Genomic DNA, 21,734 nt, shown 5'->3' on the forward strand with positions numbered 1-21,734 from the left:
GAAAGGAAGGAAAGGAAGGAAAGGAAGGAAAGGAAGGAAGGTGCGGAAGGAAGGTGCAGAAGGAAGGAAGGAAGGAAGGTGCGGAAGGAAGGAAGGTGCGGAAGGAAGGTGCGGAAGGAAGGTGCAGAAGGAAGGAAGGTGCGGAAGGAAGGTGCGGAAGGTGCGGAAGGTGCGGAAGGTGCGGAAGGAAGGAAGGAAGGAAGGTGCGGAAGGAAGGAAGGAAGGAAGGAAGGAAGGTGCGGAAGGAAGGAAGGAAGGAAGGAAGGAAGGAAGGAAGGAAGGAAGGAAGGAAGGAAGGAAGGAAGGAAGGAAGGAAGGAAGGAAGGAAGGAAGGAAGGAAGGAAGGAAGGAAGGAAGGAAGGAAGGAAGGAAGGAAGGAAGGAAGGAAGGAAGGAAGGAAGGAAGGAAGGAAGGAAGGAAGGAAGGAAGGAAGGAAGGAAGGTGCGGAAGGTGCGGAAGGTGCGGAAGGTGCGGAAGGAAGGAAGGTGCGGAAGGTGCGGAAGGAAGGAAGGAAGGAAGGTGCGGAAGGTGCGGAAGGTGCGGAAGGTGCGGAAGGAAGGAAGGAAGGAAGGAAGGAAGGAAGGAAGGAAGGAAGGAAGGAAGGAAGGAAGGAAGGAAGGAAGGAAGGAAGGAAGGAAGGAAGGAAGAAGGAAGGAAGGAAGGAAGGAAGGAAGGAAGGAAGGAAGGAAGGAAGGAAGGAAGGAAGGAAGGAAGGAAGGAAGGAAGGAAGGAAGGAAGGAAGGAAGGAAGGAAGGAAGGAAGGAAGGAAGGAAGGAAGGAAGGAAGGAAGGAAGGAAGGAAATGAGAGAAAAAAATAAAAGAGACAAAAAGAAAGGAAAAGAACAGGAAGAAAGGGGTAGAGAAGGCATCATTAAGACATGCCAATCCCCGGAGGTCGGCAGGAACCGGGCCTGCCCAGGCCGGGAGCATCGACCCTCCAGGCGCCGGAAACAAAGGCTGGGGCCACGGCCGTCCCTTTCTGCAAACCTGCCACAGCCCTGGGCAGCGGCACCGGCGCCGAGCCCGGCTCCTGCCCATCGGGCCTCTCTGCAGGGGTCGCGCTCCCGGGCGGCTGCAAACCGGGGGCCCCGTCGGGCCGGGGGCTGCTGGAGCTTGCGGAGGCATCGAGCTCCGTCCGCAGCTCGGTGCGGGGATGAGGCAGCCGCCCCACCCCGGGCCCCTGTCTGCAAGGAGCAGGGACGGGTAGAGAGTCGGGGGCTATTTCGGGAGCGGGGAGCCCCGATTAGGGGTCCACGGGCCTAAGCCACAGCCATGTTGCAGCCACGGCGGGCGAGGAGAGAATGGAGGCGAAGGGAGGCCGTCCTGGGAAGCCGCCGACGCGGGTCGGGGCTGCTCCGACTATACCCAGCCCGCCTCGCCGTCCTCCCGGCCCTGGACGGCGGCGGACAGCGGCTCCGCCTGCGCGGGGCAAGGAAGCAGTGGGGACGGTGTCGGCTCCAGAAGGGACCGAAATCTCGCTCAGGACCGCCCCGGCCCCGGCCATCGTTCCCCGTGGCTGCCATCCCGCTCCTCCCGCTGCCCCCGGCTCCCCGTCCTCCTCCGCCTTTTTGTATGGGGCTCCCGACCCCACGTCCACCCTCACATCCCCGAGGAGCCGCGACTCCGGAGATCGTTTGGCAACAAATGGCCCCGGAGTCCGGTCGGGACCGGAGAAAAGGCACCGGCGTTTTGGTTTTATTCCTTCTCTTCGCCCCGAAATTCGTGAGGACGGCATCGATTTTCCACAGCCGCGAATGACGGCAGAGGCGCCGCTGAGACCCGCCGCGGCTGCTCCCTCCTGGGGTGTCCGGCCCCACGCGGGGAGCTCGTCCTCTGTGGGCTGCGTGTCCGCTCGCCGCCCGGGGCAAGGGGCGCTCCGGCGGCGGGAGATTCTGCGCCCACCCCGCACCCCGCCCCCGCACCGCCCGCAGCGGGCTTTCCGACCTTAAAGTTCGCCTTTGAAAAAAAAGTGATTTGGTTCAATGCCGAGAGAGAAACAAACGCGGGGGTCGAACGCTGCATTACCGCGAGAGGTGAAGTCCGCTTTCACGGGGAGAAAGAGCCCGTCACCGGCCGCTGTCCCAGCTCTGGACGACCCCAGAAATCGAGCGGCGGGAAGAGGGATGGGAAACGGGCAGATGAGCGGGGAGCACGGAGAGGACAAGGGAGAGAGGGAGGGAATCTCCAGTTCCGGAGCTCGGTGGTTTATTTTGCAAACAAATTTCTTTGAGCCGAAAGGCTGCGGTGCACCGGGAAATGAGATTAGTTCTACCTTAAATTCCCTCGCAATCTCTCGCCGTAATGCAGCGTTTAACTCACCATGAGAGAAGATGTCATTTCACATAACACTGTGCTAATGGATAAGTCTTCCCCGACCTCTCAAGCACAACAAATCTCGGGCGAACCCATCGCGCACGACCTGTTAACTTCACCGGCTGCCCGCTCCGCCGCCCCACGCCGCGATCGTGACACCATTCTTCGGGGTTTAAAAAGAGAAAAATCTTCCCTTCGGCCCTGCTCCTCACCTTTCGCATTGGTTCAATTTGTTTGGGATTTTGGAGGGCTTATATTTGTTTGTTTGTTTAAGGGGGTTTAGTTGGTTTTGATGGTTTGTTTTGGTTTGGTTTTTGTTTTGGTTTTTTTCCCTTTATTTAACGAATTTCAAAAAGGTTGAAAAAGAGAATATCGTGCAGCAAACTTTTCCGTTCGTCGGAAATACCTGGCGGCTTTTTTCCCGGATATTTGATTTAGGTCGAAAAACAAACAAATGCACATATATGTAACATCTGTGTATTCATCCATGTACACAAGCGCGCGTCCATATGTACTGATGGCTGTACATACGTCTAGAGACGTGTTTAAATACCCATCTGTACAGATGCACACACGCAGTGACATCGGCTCCTTCTCTGCGGGAAAATAGCCCTCCGGACCAGCTCGCTCCAGCAGCACCCCTCCGCCGGCCGGCCACCGTCGCACCGATCTTGCCGGGGCGGGGAGGAGAACTTCGGCGGGCAACCCCGCACGGCCAGCGGAGAGAGACGATCGCGCGGAGCCCGTCGCGGCCGCTCAGACAAGTTGAAGGGCAGCCACTTACTGTGCATCGCTGCGAACGGGTCGTGCTTACAGTGTATTTCCATCGGAGCGGTCCGGGGCCGGGCGACCTCGCCGAATTGATCTCGATTCGCCGGCGGCGCTCGGGTTTCGGGCTGGGGGAGGGAGCCCGCGAAAAAGGATGGAGACCGACCAGAACCGAACAAACAAATTAAAAAACCCAAACAAACACATAAAAACAAAATTAAAAAAAAAAAAAAAGAAAAGAAAAAAGAAAAAAAAAAGACAAAAACAGCAACCAAAAAAACCCAAACCAACCAACCAAACAAAAAAGGAAAAAAAAATTAAAAAGAAAAAAGAGGAAAAAATAACCAAAAAGGTGTGGAAAATAAAATAGAACAAAACGCCTCAAAAAACGAAGAGTCCTGCCTCGAGAGGGGTCGCGATATCCAAGAGCGCTGGCCGAACGCGGCTCCCGCGCCGCTCGCCGCCTCCGGAGATTCCGTCGGGGGGCCGCGGAGCGGCCGCCCCGGGCTAAGCCCCTGGTCTCAGCCGCTGCCCGGGCGGCTGCCGATGCGCAGCACACACCGCCGGGCTCCGAGGCGTTATTGGGCGCGGAGAGGGGCGAGCGCCTCTGTCCGGCGGACCGGAGCCCAGCGCTGCCCGCCCGACGGCTCTTTGTGCTGGCGGTGCCAGCGGCTGCGCGGCGGCGGCGGCCGAGGCGGGCGGCGGCGGGGGCGGGCGCCCCGTCCGCGGGGCTCGGTCCCGGGGCGGCGGCGCGCTCCGCCTGTGCCGCCCCCCGCCGCGCCGCTCGCAGCAACTCGCGGCGCCGGGCGGGGCGGCGGCGGTGGGCGAGGGGAGCGGCGGGGGAAGGTGTGCGAGAGGGCGGGGAGCGGGATGGGGGCCGGGCTCGCCGCGGCCCCGCGGGACCGGGCCGCCCCGTCAGCGGCCGCCGTCCGACCTGGGGCGCCGGCGCGGCGCGACCATCGCTGCCCGCCCGCCGGGGCCGCGGCGCCCCCTCCCCTCTCTCCTTCCCTCCCTCCCTTCCGCCCGCCGTCGGCCGCCGGGGCGGCGGCGCCTGGCTGGCTCGGGCGGTGCGCCCGGCGCGCTGCCGGCCGGCGGCGGGCGGCAGGGGTTGTGGCGGGCGGCGGGGGCGGGGGGCGCGGGCAGAGGGCGGCGGGGGGGCCGTCGGGGCCGCCCCGGGACCGACCCCGCCCCGCAGCCCCGCGCGGGCCTCGCAGCGCGCGCGGAGGGGGCGGCGGGCGGTGCTTCAGCACCGCGCGGGCGGACAGCGGCGGGGGCGGGGCCTGCCCGTCACTCAACGCCGCGGCCAATCGCAAAGTTAACTGGCTGGCGTCCCGCATTGGCCGCCGAGCGCCGGCGCTGCCTATTGGCGGGCTGCGAGCCAATAAAGCGCGGGGGGCGTGGCCGCAGCCCCTGCGGGTCGGCCCTGGGGCGCAGCCGCTCGTGACCGAGCGCGTGGGTGGGTCCCCGTCGGGGCTGGAGGCCCCCGGGGCCGCGGCCGCGGGACCCCCGACGGCCCGTCCCGTGGGCGTGTGTCATCCGGCGGCCCGACGCAGCTCCTCGGTGCCGTTGGTCTCCCCGAAGCCCGGACGGCGCTTGAAGGGACCGTGGGTCCCTGGCGCCCCCGGGAAGCCGGGCCCTGGGTGCGGGCGCGGGCCGAGGCTGTGGCCAGGGAGGTTCTCCACCTGCTGGCGCTGCCCGCGTTCGCGCCGGGGCTTGGCGGTTTCCACTCAGGCCGCCGCGCCCTCGGGTCCTGCCCCGAGGCGGTGCTGCCCCTGCCGAGACCCCTGCCGCGGCGAGAAGGCCTCGCCTCACGGGCGATCCTGGCGGCGTGGTAGAGCCCCATTGAACCGATGTCCTCGCCCTCGGCCCGCCGCCGGGATGTCTTCCCACGGGGATCGGTGTGGGGATGAGTGTATCGGAGAGCTTAACCCACCACCCCGCGGCGAGAGCTTCGGCCCCCGCTGGACCCTTTAGATCTAGGCGGCAACGGGGCTGTGCCCTGGCCCTCCCTTCGGCAGCGCGGGGCCGGCGTCCGGTGCGGACGGGTGGACGCGGGCCGAGTTTTCGTTGAAGTCGAAACTGCCGGGCGCGGCCGGGCCTCCACCGCGGATTCGGTACACAGCCCGGCCGAAGAACGGCGAGGGCCGATCCCTGCGCAGCCCCGCAGCCTAGCCAGGGTCCTTCGGGCCGGCCGCCCCCTGCTGCCCTTCGGCACCTCGGCTCGGGGCTGCCGTCGGGGTCGGCGGACAGGCTGGCCCGGGGTTGCAGCGCCGTCCTGCGCGGAGGGGACCAGCGGGCAGGCAGGGCAGGCTCACCTCCTGCCCGGCCTTCGTCCCTGCCATGACCCCTCTGTTCTCCTTCGTCTTGCTCACCCGGTACTGAGGTGAAGACCACTCGGCCCAACTGTCTACAGGGGCCAGAGGCGGCAGAGGCTTTGGAGCTCCCTGTCCCGGCGCCCCCGGCCCGTCCTCGTCATCCTGCCCAGCCCAGGCAGCGCTGTCGGAGCTGCTGCCCCTGCGGCCACCCCCGCTCCCGGCCGCCTCCGCCGCGCCATGAAATGCTTTATCGATTAAACGATTATTCAGGCGATTTAACTAATAAAAGGCCCCATCGATCGCTGCGAAATTGCATTCCGCCACCGAGCCGCCAGGCCGCCTCCGCGCCCTCCACCGCCCGCGCCGCCGCCGCGCTACCCGCAGGGACGCCGTGACTCCCGCAGCCTCTCGCCAATCCCCGGTCCTTGTCCTATTGCCCGCCTGGCCCCAGCCGCGGGGCAAACGGACATTCGAGCTCTCGGCAGCCCGCCGCGCCGCCCCGACGGCCTGGCGGGGAATGGTCCCACCCCACCCAGTTCTGCCTCGCGTCCCCGCTCACGTCGGCGCGGGGGACCCCTTGTCCGCGGTGCCACCGGGCTCCTCGCAGCCCCTGACCCGAGTCCTACCTGTGCGGCCGGCTCGGGGTGTCGCGTAGGTTTTCTCCAACTCCATTACGGCTCTTCAGGATTTGGGTAAACGAAGACAAGAAAAAGTTTTCACTTCGTATTGCAACCTCTTCCGTTTCCCTCTTTTTTTTTCTTTTCTTTTCTTTTTACTGCTTTGTGTTCTTTCCTCTTTTTTTTCCTCTTTTTTGTATTTTTCCGTTTTTCTTTTCCTCCTTTCTGGTTTTTTGTCTTTTCTTCTCTTTTCTCTTCTTTATTTTCTTTTTTACTCCTTCTTTCTTTTTTTTTTTTTCTTCTTTATTTTCTCTTTTTTTCTTTTTCTTTTTTTTCTTTTTTTTTTCTTTCTTTTTTTTTTTTTTTTGGTAAGGGGCTCTCTCAGGTTGGAATAATTCAACTCTTCCGCTCCCCGCCGAGCTTTTGCAGCTGATCACTGAGCTGAAACTAAACGTTTTAGGTGGAAAAAAGCCTCTGAAGGAACCGTGAAATGATTAAGAAACTAAAGAGCTCCTCGCCATGTGAGATCATGTCCTGTTCTCTAAAACATCACAAGATGTCCCCAGACGCAGCCAAAACCCAGGAAAACTCTGACATGTTCTGTAAGCAGGAATCAAAGTTTGCTCGCAGCCGGCCGCCCCCCGAGCGCTCCACCGCCCGGCTGCGACGGCGGCACCTGCCCGCTCTGCCTCCGCTGCCCCAGCCTGTCACCAACTTTTCAGCAGACCGACTTCCCCTTCCCGGGCCGGGGGTGACGCTGAAGCCCCTGGGGCCGCGCTCCCCGCCGGACCGGGACGCCGCAGGGGCGGGACAGGGAGCCGTCTGCGGACGCCTGGGGGTGGCGGAAAGACCCCCGCGCCCACATCCCTCCGAGCCTGCCCTGCCCTTTCCTGCCTCGCGCCCCTTGACGAGGGACAGCCCCTGGACTGTGGCGGGGACCGCAGGACAGCGGCCCAGCGGAGGCGCGGGGGGCCTGAGCAGGATTTTCCCGGCCCGGGGGGCCTTTACTCGGGCTTCCTCCCCCTGTACCTCCCATTCACGTGGTGGATGCAGACCCACGGCCGCGGGTGAGGGTGGGGAGAGGTAACGGGAAAAAATCACGAGGCTTCGACCGCTCCCAGGTTTATTGGTTTATTCTTAAGCAAAACGGCTTGGGTGGGGGAGCGGGAGCGGGAAATAACGGCCCTTTCCAAAGGCCAAAACAAATTTCGGCTCCAAGCCTGGCGGGCAGTCCCTCTCCTCGTGCCCATTAGCGCCTGCAGCCACGCACCCGCGCAATCCCACGGCCCGCAGCCCATCTCCCACGGAACCCGCCGAGACACGGAACCGATCCGCTGGCGTGGTCGCAGGTGGGCTCTGTTCTGCTCCCCTGACCGAGCTTCCCCCTCTGCCCCACGGCCGCCGGCGCGCCGTGATATCGGGCAAGGGGCAGCCGGGTTTGGAAGTGGGGGACACCGCCGCTGCCCGTGAGCGGAGCGGCCCGGGGAGCCCCGCTCGGGACTGCCGGGACGGGGGACGTGCGGGTGTAGAGACACGAGGCCGACGAAGGGGCTCTCTCCCGGCTGCCTCGCCCGGCAGAGCCTCGCCAGCCCCACCACGCCGGCCGCCACTGAGAGCTGACATGGACACAAATCTGTTTCCAAACTCTATCTTTTCCCTCTTGGCCATCCCTCCACCTTCGACGCATCCTAAGAGCGGCGGCTTCGCGGGGTTCCCGGCCCTACGGGACCCCCGACCGCCCGGCTCCGAAAGTGAGGCCGACTGTGGCCTCTCTCTTCCCTTCCCACCAACCTCTTTTCGCTCTCATTTTCTTACACAGAATTAGCCTCGCCGGAGCTTTCCGCCGGCTCGCCCTGAAACGCGACCTGCCGCGCCACCCGCCGCTCCGGGGCAGGGGGTTCTTCCCTGGGGGAGGTGCCCCCACAGAAGCGGTGCAAATGCACGGCAGACCCCGAGTCCCCTCTCGTCCCTTCAGGCGCTCGCCTTTCCTCTCACGGCCGAGCCGGTCTCGGCAACGCGAGCAGCCCGGGAGCGCTCCTCTGACCTCACGCAGGGAAAGGAACGAAAAGCACTTTATTGTCCTAAAAACAGGCCGCGGGGCTCCCGCCTCCTCTCCCGCTGCCCGACACGGCCTGAGAGAGACCATGGGGAGGCGGCGGCGGGGCCGCAGCGGGGCAGGCCAGGCACCACGCGTGTGCCAGCGCGGCCGTGGCTGCGGAGACACGCGAGCACCGACCCTCGTGGGCCCGCGGGCTGAGAAGCTTTGCGGGATGCGCAGCTCCGCGGGGTGCGGGAGAAGGAGCCGTCCCCAGCCACGGTGCCGCCTGCTGGGACCGCGCGGCTCGCCCCGATGCGGCTCGGCCGTCCCCGCTGCCGCGCTAACGAAAACAACGCGGCGGCTCCGGCGGGGAGCGGCCCCCCTCGCCCCTTGCCAGCAGGGGAGGGCTGGGACCCACTCTGCTGGCCTTGCGGTGACCTCCGGAGCGCGGCTGCGGGACCCCGCCGCGCCCTAGTACCGACCCCCGCAGTGCCATGGCCGGGGGTGGGATTTAAGGCCCGGTGCGAGAACCGGTGCCTCACGGACGCCGAGAAGAAGCCGCTGCTGTCTCCTCAGTGCCTCTGGAGCCGGCAGGGTTGGGGGCAGCCAGGATCCCCCTAGGCCGGTCCCTTGAAAATGCCTCCACTATCACCAGAGCAGCCTCTGAGGGGGCACAGAGTCGTGCCACGGCAGAAATCCCCGGGGAAGGGGGTCTCGGGGTCAGACCACCGCGACGCCGCAGCCACGGCCGAGGGCCCCCGACCTTGGCATGTCCCGGACCACGCTTTGGAGTGATGCTATGCTTTCTGCACATAGAAGGGTAAAACGACAGAGAAGAGGAGAAAAACAACCAACCAACCAAACAAACAAAAAACCCCCGTGGCTCAGCAGAAATCTAGGTTTGGAGTTTTCCAAGGACAGTTTTTTGTTGTCTGCCCTCACTGAAGAGAGGAGATCACGAACCCGGGCCAACATTTTGTCCTTTTATATCTGATGCATAACGCTAGGACGTGAAGGGTTGTCCTCCCACCCTACAACGCTCACACTCGTCCTGCAGCGCCCGAGACTGCGAGGGGCTTGGCCTAACACCTGTCACCCAACACACCTGGAGCGGCCGGAGCAGAGCGCCTCGCTTCCCCAGGTACTGGCCTGCGCTGCTCCCAGGGCTGTCTCCTCTCCCCTTATTTGAGGGGGGTGGAAGGGCACAGGTTGAAGGGAGCATCCAAAGACCCGCACCCACATTTACAGTTATCTGCATTTTCTCCTATTTGTGTAAAACACACCGATACCAAACACGGGAGAGGGGGAGCGCTGCTACAAACTCTACCAATTCAATCCGGTTTGGCAGCATTAGGGGGAAGGAGGGGAGGGAGGAGGGAAGATGCGGCAGAGTGTTTTACTGATTTGGAAATAGCCGGTGCTCCTCTGCAGCACTACCGTCTCATTTTCCTCCGATGTCTGTCGTTTTAAATTCAAAGTACAGACGATCTTTCGGCAGTCTTGGCCCAGTGTGCTCCCAGAGAAAAAGTCACCTCTGAGATGGGGTTGCTAGTTAGATCGAAGCAATTTAAAAGGTGTTAAGTGGGCCGTGCTGTAAAGTTGAGAGCACTTAGGTAGGATACTCTAATATCCTCAGTGATCTTTAGAGAGATGTGCACGGAAAGCCCTTAGAAAAAGAGGTTTGAAAGAGGAGCTGGTCCACACGAAGGAAGTGCACTGTCCCCTCAGACAATGATTTTGCAGCTAGACATGAACGACGGGAGATGCTGACTGTCCTGTCAGCACTCTGTCCCCTTGTCCTGTCTAGTCAGTACAGAGAGAAGCCAGAGCCAAGGTGGCACAACTGACAAAAGCAGCGGGTTTTATTTTTGAGAGTGTGAGAGGGCAGGAAATGCTGAGAGACTTCTCTTTTTCAACCAATATTCGTAACAGTTTTTCTTTCCCCTCACCTACCAGTAACTTCTGTCTCAGATGTGCTGCCAGTTGCCAGGCGTCCTTGTCGGTGTATTCCCAAGGGTCTTTCTCTGGTGTATTCCGCAGAGAGAGTCACTGCCAGCAGCATCACTGGTTGAAATGTTTTTCTAAAAGACCTGCACAGAGTTTTTCTGTCTGGCACTCAGAGGGCTGCTCCCCTTGCTGGCCCTTAGGACTTTTTTCTCTAGTCACAACCGTACTGCCTGGTTTTGGATATAAACCTGTGTCGAAGCAGAGGGCTAACCTTGTTTATCACAGCAATGAATAGCCCAAACCTATTTCATCAGCCTAGTGTGGAAGGTCTCAGGGCTGCAATGAACACTGCAGTCTCCTCTCTCAGTCACTTTCACTGATATCGAATGTGGTTACTTTGATAGTTAAAAAGACATGGTTTTAAAAGTCAACTTTGCAGAACCTCCTGCCTGGTCAAATGCTTGCATACACAGCTGAAAATGAGCCAGGATCCAACGAAGGCCAAGCCACACCAGGTGCCAGCTTCTACCTCTTCCTGCGGGCTCTGAGAAACCCCACCATATCCTCTGAGATTACTGCAGGAACGTGGCAGAGCTAGGGCCTGGCCTCCCGGGAGCACAGCAGGATATTCGGACCATCAGAGGGCCAGGCATCTCAGGCTTTGCCGGCCTCTGCATACCGGCTGCTCCTTCAAACCCTGGGAAGAACATGATGGGAAGCATCATCCACAGGAGAGCTGGAGCCCTGCAGCCCTTGGGGCACCCCGGCAGCTCCCAGGGAGGAAATGTGCTTGCTCGGATGTAGTGGTAACAGTGGAGTGAGCGCTGCTTGTGTGACCAGAATGCACAGCAGAGGAAAAAGGCACCCTGAGATTCTCTAGAGTGTTTGCAGATACAGAGTGGCTGGGCCAGGGGAAGGGGGAAGAAGGGCCAAATTGCTGATCCCTTTGCTAGTCGGAAGGTGCCGTGGAGTGCCTAGGGACTGCAGAGGTCTGGGCAGAGCACAGAGCAGGATTTGAATCTTTGCAGCTGTAGGTCAGGGACCTCCTGAAATAGCACCCTTGGAGTCCACCCTTTGTCATGTGTGCGGACTTGGGTGATGGCTCTGGCTGCCTGGCAAGTGAGATGCCTGGAGGGCCAGATTGTCACCTCTCTTCTGCATCAAACACAACGGAGATTCTGGCTATGGGCTACTGTGCTCAGCAGAAGAGCTTGCTTAGTTGTAAGCCTCCCTTCCCGCAGTCTAGCAGCATCCTCCCATGGACATTTTAAGAGGAGGGGCCCATTATGGCTATGTTGCAAAGTAACAAACGAAGCATTAGTTGGTCTGGGTTTTTAATGGGGGCTCTAGCTGGAAATAGTCGACCTCACTACACAATGCTTGCTTTTCCAATCTCTCTTGAGAAATTTAAGAACAAAAATTTCACCTCAAGTTCATCTCATGCTGTAACTTCTGTGTTTGCTACTATTAAAACGTTGGAAAAGGTCAAACTAATTCCTTTGCTTTTGAGAATTGCTGGGAGAAGAGGTAGATTGGAAGACACGAATTAAAATCACTGAATAGTCTGTTTCCAAAAATTGCCAAGAAGAAAATACAGTGTATTAAGTGAGCCAATTGCTAGACATAAAAGTGTTCTGAAAGTGCAAGCAGAAGACAGGATGTTAAAGAATCTAAGGCTTTCTTAGAGCTCAAAAGCAGACATATTCGGTGTGTTAGCTGTTACCTTTCCCAGATGAGGTTATGTGTTATTAGACTGATATTAGTCTACTGATTGTAAAAAAAGGACTGTGGGTCAGAGTCTCCAAACATGTAATTAACTCTAATGGAGAGGCTCAGAAACTGGGTAGCATCAGAGTCCAACGTGGTCTAGAATCTTTCCATATCAGGTGTTTATTGCCTAGAGAAACATAGTACAATATTCTCCTGATCCTCCTTAGTTAACCAGAGGTTGATTGTTAAGTAAGCACATCTCTTTGTTGACATGCTGCCACACACACAAATAGATGCCACTGTAAATCCCAGCTGCCTAAGGATTTTTCATCCTAACATATTTTGCTTCCAAAGAGTTTTCAAATTTCCACTTGAGAATTTACCACAAACCTCATATCAGCTGCTTTAGATAGGTGTTTTAACCATCATCTTTCAGTGGCTTAAATAAAGGTTTCCATCTGCAGTTTTAGGAAACATGCCTGTCCATGCAAGAATGTGTAAACCTGCATTTAATCATGCTAGTCAGCAGGGCCTTTGTGCATCAACTGCTAGATATCCACAGCAAATATTCAAGGAAGAAGTACATGAAAGAGGGATGAAAATGGCTGTACACACTGCTACTGCCCAGGAAGTTTCTCATGCACAGCAGCCCTGGGTAGAAGGTCCATTAGACACAGAGTCTGGGGAGGGTTTGGGCTGCATGAGAGGGGATGTACACCCTGGGGTGCCAGGTTCATCTCTAAAATGGGTTTTCTGATAAGGGACTGGCACGGCAAAGGCTTCCTAACAGCATTTTGCTAGATTTTCATAATGTGGGCCAGAAGCAACTGGGATGTTCATCCACTACTGTGGACAATAAAATGTCCCTTAGACAGGAGGCTGTCCTGCATGACAGCTCCCTAAACTGGCCCGTAAGCACAGATCCTGCTGGAAGGGTGGAAGAGACTGTCTGGGATCACGTAGCTGGGGACCAGAACCAGACAGGTGGTGCAGGGATGCCTCGGAAGGGATGTGTGACATCAGCGACAAGTTGTGCAGGGCTGTGGCAGAGCAGCTCACAGGGGAAGCCAGGGGATTTCCCACACAGCACCTGCAGCTGGGCTCACTCACATGCCAGGAAGGAGCAAATGAGGGTGGGCATGCACAGAGGTTCTGATGCTCAGGCCTTCCATCATCACATCATCCTCAGGCCCAGCTAGAATGGTCTCTGGCAAAGGGGAAATGTCCAAATCATGACAGTGGGGCAGGTCCTGTGAATTGCATCATCATTTGGGTAACTCCACAATGTCTGGTCACAGAATCACAGAATGAGCCAGGCTGGAAAAAACCTTTGAGATCATCAAGTCCAACCTATGGCCTAACACCTCCTCATTAACTAAACCATGGCACCGAGTGCCATGTCCAGTCTTTTCTTAAACACGTCCAGGGATGGTGACTCCACCACCCTCCTGGGCAGCCCATTCCAGTGCCCAATCCCCCTTTCAGTGAAGAATTTTTTCCTGATGTCCAACCTGACCTTCCCCTGGCACAGCCTGAGGCTGTGTCCTCTCATTATGTCAGTGGTTGCCAGGGAGAAGAGCCTGACCCCCACTGGCTACCTTTCAGGAGTTGTCGAGGGTCTTCCTCGAGCCTCCTTTTTTCCAGACTAAACAACTCCACCTTTCTCAGTTGTTCCTCACAGGACTTGTGTTCCAGGCCCTTCACCATCCTTGTTCTCTTCCTCTGGACATGCTCCAGCCCCTGAATGTCCTTCCTAAACTTAGGGGCCCAGAACTGCACACAGTAGTGACAGTACTGGTCAGTGCCTGCCTGGCAACCTCTTCCACAGCAACACCACCTCTGCTCAGCACCAGTATGTTTCTGGGGACCACTCCTTCTGTTTTGCATCCTGCCAGGATACTCACAGTCTAGGCCAGACCCCCTCCTCTCCCACCACTGTTGAAGTCTGCTGCTTGCCCATCAGGCTGTTCCATTGCACAGCACTGCTCGCCAGGGCACTGCTCTGCCTACCACCAGGGTCAGAAATATCTGTTACCCAATGAAAAAAAAAAAAAAAGGAAAAAAAAAAGGAAAAGAGGTATTTATTATTAGTACTTTATCAGTGATTTTACTTTAACAGGTTGGGAAGCTTTCTTATCTTTTCATGTCAAGAATTAACTCCCTCTTTTTCTTCAGTCTCACTTCTGCAGCATTTCTCTCACCTGTTCTAAAGTTATTAGCCTCTCATACATTGCAATGCAATAAAACAAAGCTCTTTCTTCCCCTGGAAATGCTTCTGGGTACTATTTCAATCCACTAGGCCTTTAAGAATGTTCAACATGGCAGCAACAGCTTCCAGAGGGCCCAAATCCTGCTCTGTCTGGGCACCTCTCATCCCTTTACCTTCATTGCTTGCAAAGCTGGGAGCTCCACCCCTCCCGTGGTACACAAAGCAATTGCTCCCCCACACCCCAAATGTGAGCAGGGAAACATGTGCATGGAATTAAAGATCGAATTTCTCCATGGAATTCATCCCACAGAGGGCCTTCAAGGTGATGGTAGATGCAGGGTGTGCAGGGTGTGAGTCACTCTTACTGGTCCTGCCACATACGGCAGGTCAGGGTGTTTTCAGTTCTCGCATTCTTTTGAGAATAATTACCACATGAGATTGTTTTTCTCCTCTCCTTAGGTATTTTTGGTGTAATTTCTCTTTCTTTATTTGCATTCACTCTGATTCTGCAGGGGTGGGGGCTGTGTTTGGACTAGATGACAAAGAGCTTTTCTCATCACACTGTAAATGATCGTTAGCTGGGGACTTTAGAAACAATGCAGAAATCTATTTCATTAACTTCAGATTCTGCTTACCTCCAATTATACAGCTCTATGAAAATTACCAAGTGTGAAATATAAAAATGTTGTCTTGTAATTGAAACCTTTTTTTAGGCAAATTTTGAAATCAATAAGAAGAAAATTAAAAAGGAGTGGTCTGATAATGCTTACCCTGTTTGCTCAATATATAGCTATAACTACCATGAAAAGCCATTTGCTTCATGATATGTTCTGCAGGAAAGAATATTGGACAGATCTGGAGAGGCACTTTAGAGAAGGGTGTGATATAACAGGACAAGGGGGAATGGCTTCCCACTGCCAGAGGACAGGGTTAGACAGGACATTTGGAAGGAATTGTTCCTTGTGAGGGTGGTGAGGCCCTGGTACAGGGTTTCCAGAGAAGCTCTGGCTGCCCCATACCTCAAAGTTTTCAAGGCCAGGCTGGACAGAGCTTGGAGCAACCTGGTGTAATGGAGGTTGTTCCTGCCCATGGCATGGTGTAGAACTGGTTGGTTCTTAAAATCACTCCCTACTATAGAGTGCTGTATCATTGCCCACTCAGGTGCTCAAACTGGAAGAAAAGACTCAATTTCCACCACCTCTTTTTCTCAGTCTCAGAGATTTGTTTGAATTTTGGCTCCAGGGATGAAACAATGTCCGAAAAATGCGCAGGTGTGTTCCTCTCTGCATGGCTCATGGCAGCCTCATGGCATAAGAGAGACTGTGAAGATAAACCCTCGTATTTAGCATCACTAAAGCGGAACAAAACATTCTTTAGGGGAATTTCCTCACTGCTTTTACAGCTCTGCTCTGATATTTACTTCGCTCATTAGTGCTGCTATTTTAGTTCTGTCTCTATTTCTTGCCCTGTGGGGTATGCATTATTTTGAGTATTGCGACCAATTTGGGGGAAGTTGTTCAGAAGTTTTGCAGCAAGGCACATGGGATGTCATTAAACGCTTGTTTCCCAAAGGACAATGCCAGTTGCCCAGCTGGAAGACCCCTCTGGAAACTCCAAATGTGACAAAGATCTTGTTTTTTGATAGGGCTGCCTTTCTGTCTTTCCTCCCTGCCTCCAGGAGTTTCCAAAGAAATCACACACAGAAACCACAGTCCAAACTGCACCCACACCACAGGACAGGTGGAGGTTGACACCATGGGGATGGAGGGTGTTCTGGTCTGGTCAGGAGGTCTGTGAGTCCAGCTGGGTGTGTGCAGAGCAGCTTGGCATGGGTGATCAGTGGGTGCTTTCCCACCTCTCTGTCTCACTGCCCGGTCCAGCAGAGAGGACAACAGGAAAGCCACCACAGTGGCACTCTTCAAAAGTAGATCTATGCCAGCCTGAGAAGGGAAGTCTGGTTGTACCAGATGGACAGTGAGGGAAATTACAAGGAGCATAATGGATTCAGTTTGGAAAAATAAGCTCTAGCATGGAAAAGGGTGTTGGTGGGCATTTGGGGTGTAGGGCAGGGTTATATGAGTGTAAGACCTGCCAGGTCTATATGACTGGGGCAAAAAGACTACAGGATGAACTAGGTGATGATCAAGGTAAAGATCAGAAACCTTCCACTGCTGTTACTTCACCATTTTGTCTCAGACTTTGACTCACTTTTTGCTGAAAGCCCTACTCTTTGGTTCCTGTGAGGCTCCTCAGGCTGCCAGCTCTCTACAGAGAGAGCAAGACGTTTCACATGAGCAGGGCTGCAGAGTAAAAGATTCAAGTGGCAGCTTCTGGGCATGCAAAGCTCACAGTAAGTAAGGGGGCTCCATGTTAAAAGGAAAAACTGACCTTTGCTAACTACACGGACATCCTGTGGCTGGTGGCTCAACAGTTCTGACTGCTAAGGTTTCTTTCTGCTGCCTTATCCGCACTGTGACACTTAAGCACGGCAGGAGTTTTGAAGACTTCCATGACTGGGGACTTTAGGAAGGAGCACAGGCATCCTAGAGGGCGAAGCAAGCCCAGCCTGTCTGTGCCTGTCCCCTGCATTAGTCAGCCTCAAACTGGCACTGCCTGTATCAATGTGAGGGGAGAAGGCCCACCTTGTGCACTATCATTGCCTCAACAGGAAGGATATTATGTGCTCCAGAGAGACAGAATACAAGTGGGGCAGCTTGGGGCCTCCTTTTCTCCCAGCCCTCCTCAAATTTGCTGTGGCTTGCAAGGATCATTAGTGCCACAGGAATGAGAGGTCCCAGCCACAGCCTGGCTTCCTGGCACTCTAGCAGCCATGCAAACTTTGCCAATAAAGACACCTTAGAAACACACTCCTTCTCCTGCTCCTAATATTGCGGGTTGGTTTTTTTTCCAATACAATGCCACCAGCAGGCTTTCTCCATCCATCAAAGCATTCTTAAGAAGCAGTCGTGGTGAGATAGCAGACCTGAAATGCAGATCCTTGTCCTGTACAGGTAAACCACCCGACTCTCATACTAATGAATTATATAGACACAGTGAATCTTGCCTTGCAGCTGGATGAAATTCAATCTAACAACTTCATTTTTTTTGGTTCAATACCAGCATTTTAAAATATAAAATTCTAACTGTGTACTGCAGTCTTTAATCCAACCTTCAGGATGGAGGCCTGAAATTTTAAAGCCCCACAGAAAAAAATAAGGATTTTTCTACTTGCTGTATTTGCTATCTGAATATTGCAAATAATTTTAAAAACAGAGTTGTACATGTATATCAGATATCATTTGAAGTAATGAGTGTATTTTTCTAATTTTCCCAATGCCAACCTAACAACCCATTTCCAATATCATGCATAATAATTAATTTGTTTTCTGTATAGTAATAAGATTAACAACTTCACATTTACACGGGGTACTGAGTTATGTTCAAATAAAATAAGTTCTAATGAGAAAAATAGGAAGTGGCAGCAAATCAATGTTCCACTCAGCAATCCAAGTTTATGTGTGTTTGTCTATCTTTCCTGCATGATTTTTGTCAAAGTTCCACTGTAAACAAGGTAATTTCTTTCATGTTGGGTTAGCCTGGGTAAATATGTTTAATGAACAACAAATACATTGTAAACATTGAAATAAATCTAAATACCTCAGAAAACATCCTGGAAGCTATAGGGTGATTCAGCAGACAGGAAGCTAAATAGGAGGCTGCACTGTGTGAACTCCCCACAGAGAGAAACCTGTCACCCTGCTCAACATGATTTCAAACTAATTTTTAAATGCTTTATTTTAAAAGATCTGCCCATATAACATGCATCTCTCAAAGTAGCTTCTTTTTGACAATCAAACTGGGAAATTTGCTTTCTTTTCAGTAAAATATTGAAACAGTAGCTGAACCCAGCGAATTCTAACTAAGCAGGACAAACACTAGGGAGATTTGTAGTTTTTTCTAGAAATGGATATTCATGGAAGAGCCAGTGCTCCACTCCACTACTCTGCAGTGTCTGTCTGAAACTAAACCTCCAGGATTTGTCCTAAAAGCCCTTTTTCGAGGACTCCCACTTAAGCTCACATCTCCAGGCACTTCAGTAACAAGGTGATGGACATGCTGCTGCAAAACACAGGAATGAGTCATTTTCCCTGAGTGTTTATGAACTGACACTGAGGGCAACCCCCAGTATTGAAGGAGCCACTGGTCCTTACTGCCTTTCACAGCCAAGGAAGCTGAGCTCTGCCCCCTGTGATATGGGTCAGCAGGGACCTGTAAACCTCGGGTACAAATGAAGCCCCTGATCACCAGGCAAAGCCCGGAGCTCTTCCCAGGGCAAGTGAGACATTTAGGTCCATTTAGGTCCAGAGCATCCCCAGCACAGCTCTGAGGACAGTCCAGACCGAACTGCCAGATGGAGAGCGGTGAAAATGAAGCAGCTATTAATACCTTGTTTGTATCGTTTCCGGTACACTTGTTTCCTTGCCTAATTATAGGTGACTCAAGGTTCACTGCCCAACTGCATGGCCATCACTTCCCACAAGACCCTCAGCTGCCAACACCTTCATGAGATTTTAAGAGATTGGGCTGAAATTTTCCACATCGTGTATATGATGCAGACTGTGGTTTGCCTTTTGGGGTTTCTGTTTGCTTATCTGTTTGTTTTAGAGAAAGCTTTGATCACAACTAGCCATTTCTTAATGATATAACAATTACAGAATCATAGAATATCCTAAGCTGAAGGGGACCCACAAGACTCAGCAAAGTCCAGCTCCTGACAATCACTGGTGTAATCCTGAAACAACTTTTTTTTTCACAATAAGTTTGTTTCAGAACACTGCTTTGACCATTTTTGCCATGAGAACTTCACAATTTTGGGCTCAAGGTCTCCTCCAGGTCACATATCTACCTGTCCCCACATGAAGCCACACATGCTTGAGGGCACTATGAACTGCTGGTTCCTGTACGATCTGTGGACATTAGACCACTGGCTGTTCAAACCCTCAAATTCTCACACACATTGAGCAGCATCTTGTATTCCACCTCCTACCTCTCACCAGCCCAGCTGTGTGTTGGCTTCATAAGGTTGGTGAGGAGTGCGTTTCAGCCTGGTCTGAATGGGGAACCCTTTAGCCTAGGCTTTGGCCTCCCAGGGAAGGAAGCAAGGTTCAGCAGCCAAGAGAATTTAGGTCCTTCCCCACATATGGGACTGTCATATTCTGAGAACATAGTACAGCCTGTCTGCCCACTGACAAGCAACCAGTCTGTCTCTCTCCACCACAGGAGCAGCCTAAGATGCTTTCAGAGACATTTCCTGTCTACTATGTGTGGGGAATTCAACTAAACAGACCCACTATTTGCTTCCTCTACCTTATCCTAGGATCATAGAATCATTTAGGTTGAAAAAGACCCTTAGTAGCACCGAGTACAGAAAACTCCTGCCCTCACCTGACTCCAGCACTGCCATATGAAACCCTGCCACTTGAGTTCTTCTGGACAACCCTGCTCCTATTGTGTGCAATACCTTTGCGGGCTTGGGCACCTTGAAAAATCAGCAATTTTTACTAATTCCATTGCTGAAATTAGTAGTAGCTCAACTGGATGCTCAATAGGATGTTGAGGTAGTTATCTGCTAGTTATGTTTGCAATGGAATTAGCTCAAATTGCTATGTTTAAAAATTGCTCCACATACATCATCATGACCATGACATTCCTGTGCTGGCAGAGGTCTTTACCACCCTGCTTACCATCAGCTCATAAGTGGTGGCAGCCCTGTGCCCCCAGTGCCTCCTGCCAGAGCAGCAGCCATCACAGGCTGGCTTTCCATTGCCCTGGGAAAGGGCAAAGAGCTTTGCCTCCCCAGTGATACGCTGCTCTGAGCCTGCTTTGCCTAGGCTTAATATGTCCTTCCACAGGAGACATGGCATTCTGCTCCTGGAGTGTCCCCAGGGGTGTGCTTCTCCAGTTCTTTGACAGAGACCAACTACCCCAAGGCATACACAAGCAGACACCTCACAGAGCAGACCTCATGTGGATGCATCACCACCTCAGATGGCTCCTGTCTGCCCAGAAAACACACTTGCATGCCAGCTTTTTTGGTTCACAATCAGCATAGACACTGTGAATCCAGAGATCTCTGCTAAAAAGGGCCAGAGACTGTGCCCAAATAGTGATGTCTGGACATGCCACCATGGACTAGCCCTCCCACAGCTCTGCAGTGATGGGCAGGAGTTCTTCTGGAAGGCATCTGCACAGACCAAGGCAGGAGGAATGAAGCCTGGCTGAGGCTAACTGGACACTGTTAACCACACAGTTTATTTCTCTTTGTCCTGCAGAAGGGAAAAGTGAAGGAGGAGGCAGTGGGATGTGTGGTGGCATCATGGTTAATGTTCCTGCATCTGTCCTAACAACTGTTGGCACTGGCAGTCCTCCAGCTGTCACACTTGCAGGCAGCTCAGCTTGGGCTGCTTTTGGTGGTTTTTCCCCTGCACTGGCTGCACAGTCTGTGTTACCCTTCCTACTGCAAGCTGTGCAGGAGACACCTGGGGCCTGGCCCTGTCCCCAACCAGCTGCCCCTGAGGCCCTTCAGATCAGCCACGGCTTCACAAATTCCCAGGGGAATGGTGACCAAGCTCTTCAGGGTGCTGCAGGGGTGTGGCTTCACATGCCACAGGCTGTCACACACCAGAGGCAAGAGGGTTTGTCCAAGCATTTGTCTGAGTATGTTCCACATAGCCCCTGGGGGTTGTCAGTCCTGAACATCCACAGGAATGATATCAGGAGAGAGGAGAACCTGACAGATCACTTTGCCTTCCTGAACTCCCAGCATCACTCTGCCAGTTTACCCATCCTTGGAGCAAGAGGAGCAGCCTCTGCTGAGATCTTCTTCCCATACACGAGCACTGCAAAGACCACCAAGAAGAAACACTGTGCTGGGAGCAGGTTCTGGAGCTGCATGGATTGGGGCATATGGCTTACATCACCCGCATGAGCAGAGTGTGTTTCCCTAGCCGGGTATCCTGTCTTCTGGTGGGTCCCCACGTTCAGCCCTACATCACCGCCCCTCTGATTACTGCCAGCTCTTGGCTGCGGCACTGATCAAGGGTGGGAGGGCTGGCCAGGGTCTGTCCTCCCACAGCAACACCTCCTGGCCTAGCCAGGGCCCAGTGCCAAAGTGAGGGCTGATGTGGAGTTCTGGAAACAGGACAGGGGTGCACCTTGCTGCAGAAGCAACTATAGGGTAAGCTGGAAAACTAGCTGGGATGGATTTAATTGGAAATTCTCATGCACTGAAGGAAGATCATCTGGACTACAAAAAGTAGACCTACACCTAGCAGGAGTGAGACCTCCGGGATTCATTCATGCAGAAGGATTGATGATATCTGTCCCAGATTTGTGACAAAGCAGGATAAAATCTCTGCTGATGCTCTTCCCAAAGTGAGCGCGATGTGAACAATTGTGAATCCCTGGAAGACAGCCAGTGGCAGAGCTTGGTGAATCACCTGAGGGTGAGAAAAAAAGCTGAGACACAGCCGGAGTGACCCTGGGGCTGGCAGCCGAGACCCTCTCCCAACAGGGGGCACACAGCAGGGGAAAGAGGGGAGAATTGAGTGGAGGCATCTTCTGCACTGAGGCCATGCAGACACCCTGTGTACCGCTGATGGAGAGCAAAGGGCAGTGCCACGGAAGCAGAGGGGTTGCACTGGCTCTGTGTCACCTTGGCAGGTTCCATCCTGCCCCTCCAGACAGGGATCAGGGAAAAGCACTCAGGGAGGAGCCACACAGAGTATAAAGGGCTGGAAACTTTATGGGCCCAGACT

At 54.5% G+C, this 21,734-nt stretch overlaps 1 protein-coding gene across 1 annotated transcript in view; it reads right to left on the bottom strand.

The window, feature by feature from the left end:
- Nucleotides 1-8,448, bottom strand: part of PAX5 (paired box 5) — a 134,111-nt gene extending 125,663 nt beyond the window's left edge. Inside the window, exon 1 of the mRNA XM_063423147.1 lies at nt 6,023-8,448. Within this exon, the coding sequence (XP_063279217.1) occupies nt 6,023-6,068 (46 nt within the window). The 5' untranslated portion in view covers nt 6,069-8,448. The remainder of the gene's footprint in view (nt 1-6,022) is intronic.
- Nucleotides 8,449-21,734: the final 13,286 nt, after the last annotated feature.

This window comes from Prinia subflava, chromosome Z (assembly GCF_021018805.1).
Source record: "Prinia subflava isolate CZ2003 ecotype Zambia chromosome Z, Cam_Psub_1.2, whole genome shotgun sequence".
Classification (NCBI taxonomy): Eukaryota; Metazoa; Chordata; class Aves; order Passeriformes; family Cisticolidae; genus Prinia; species Prinia subflava.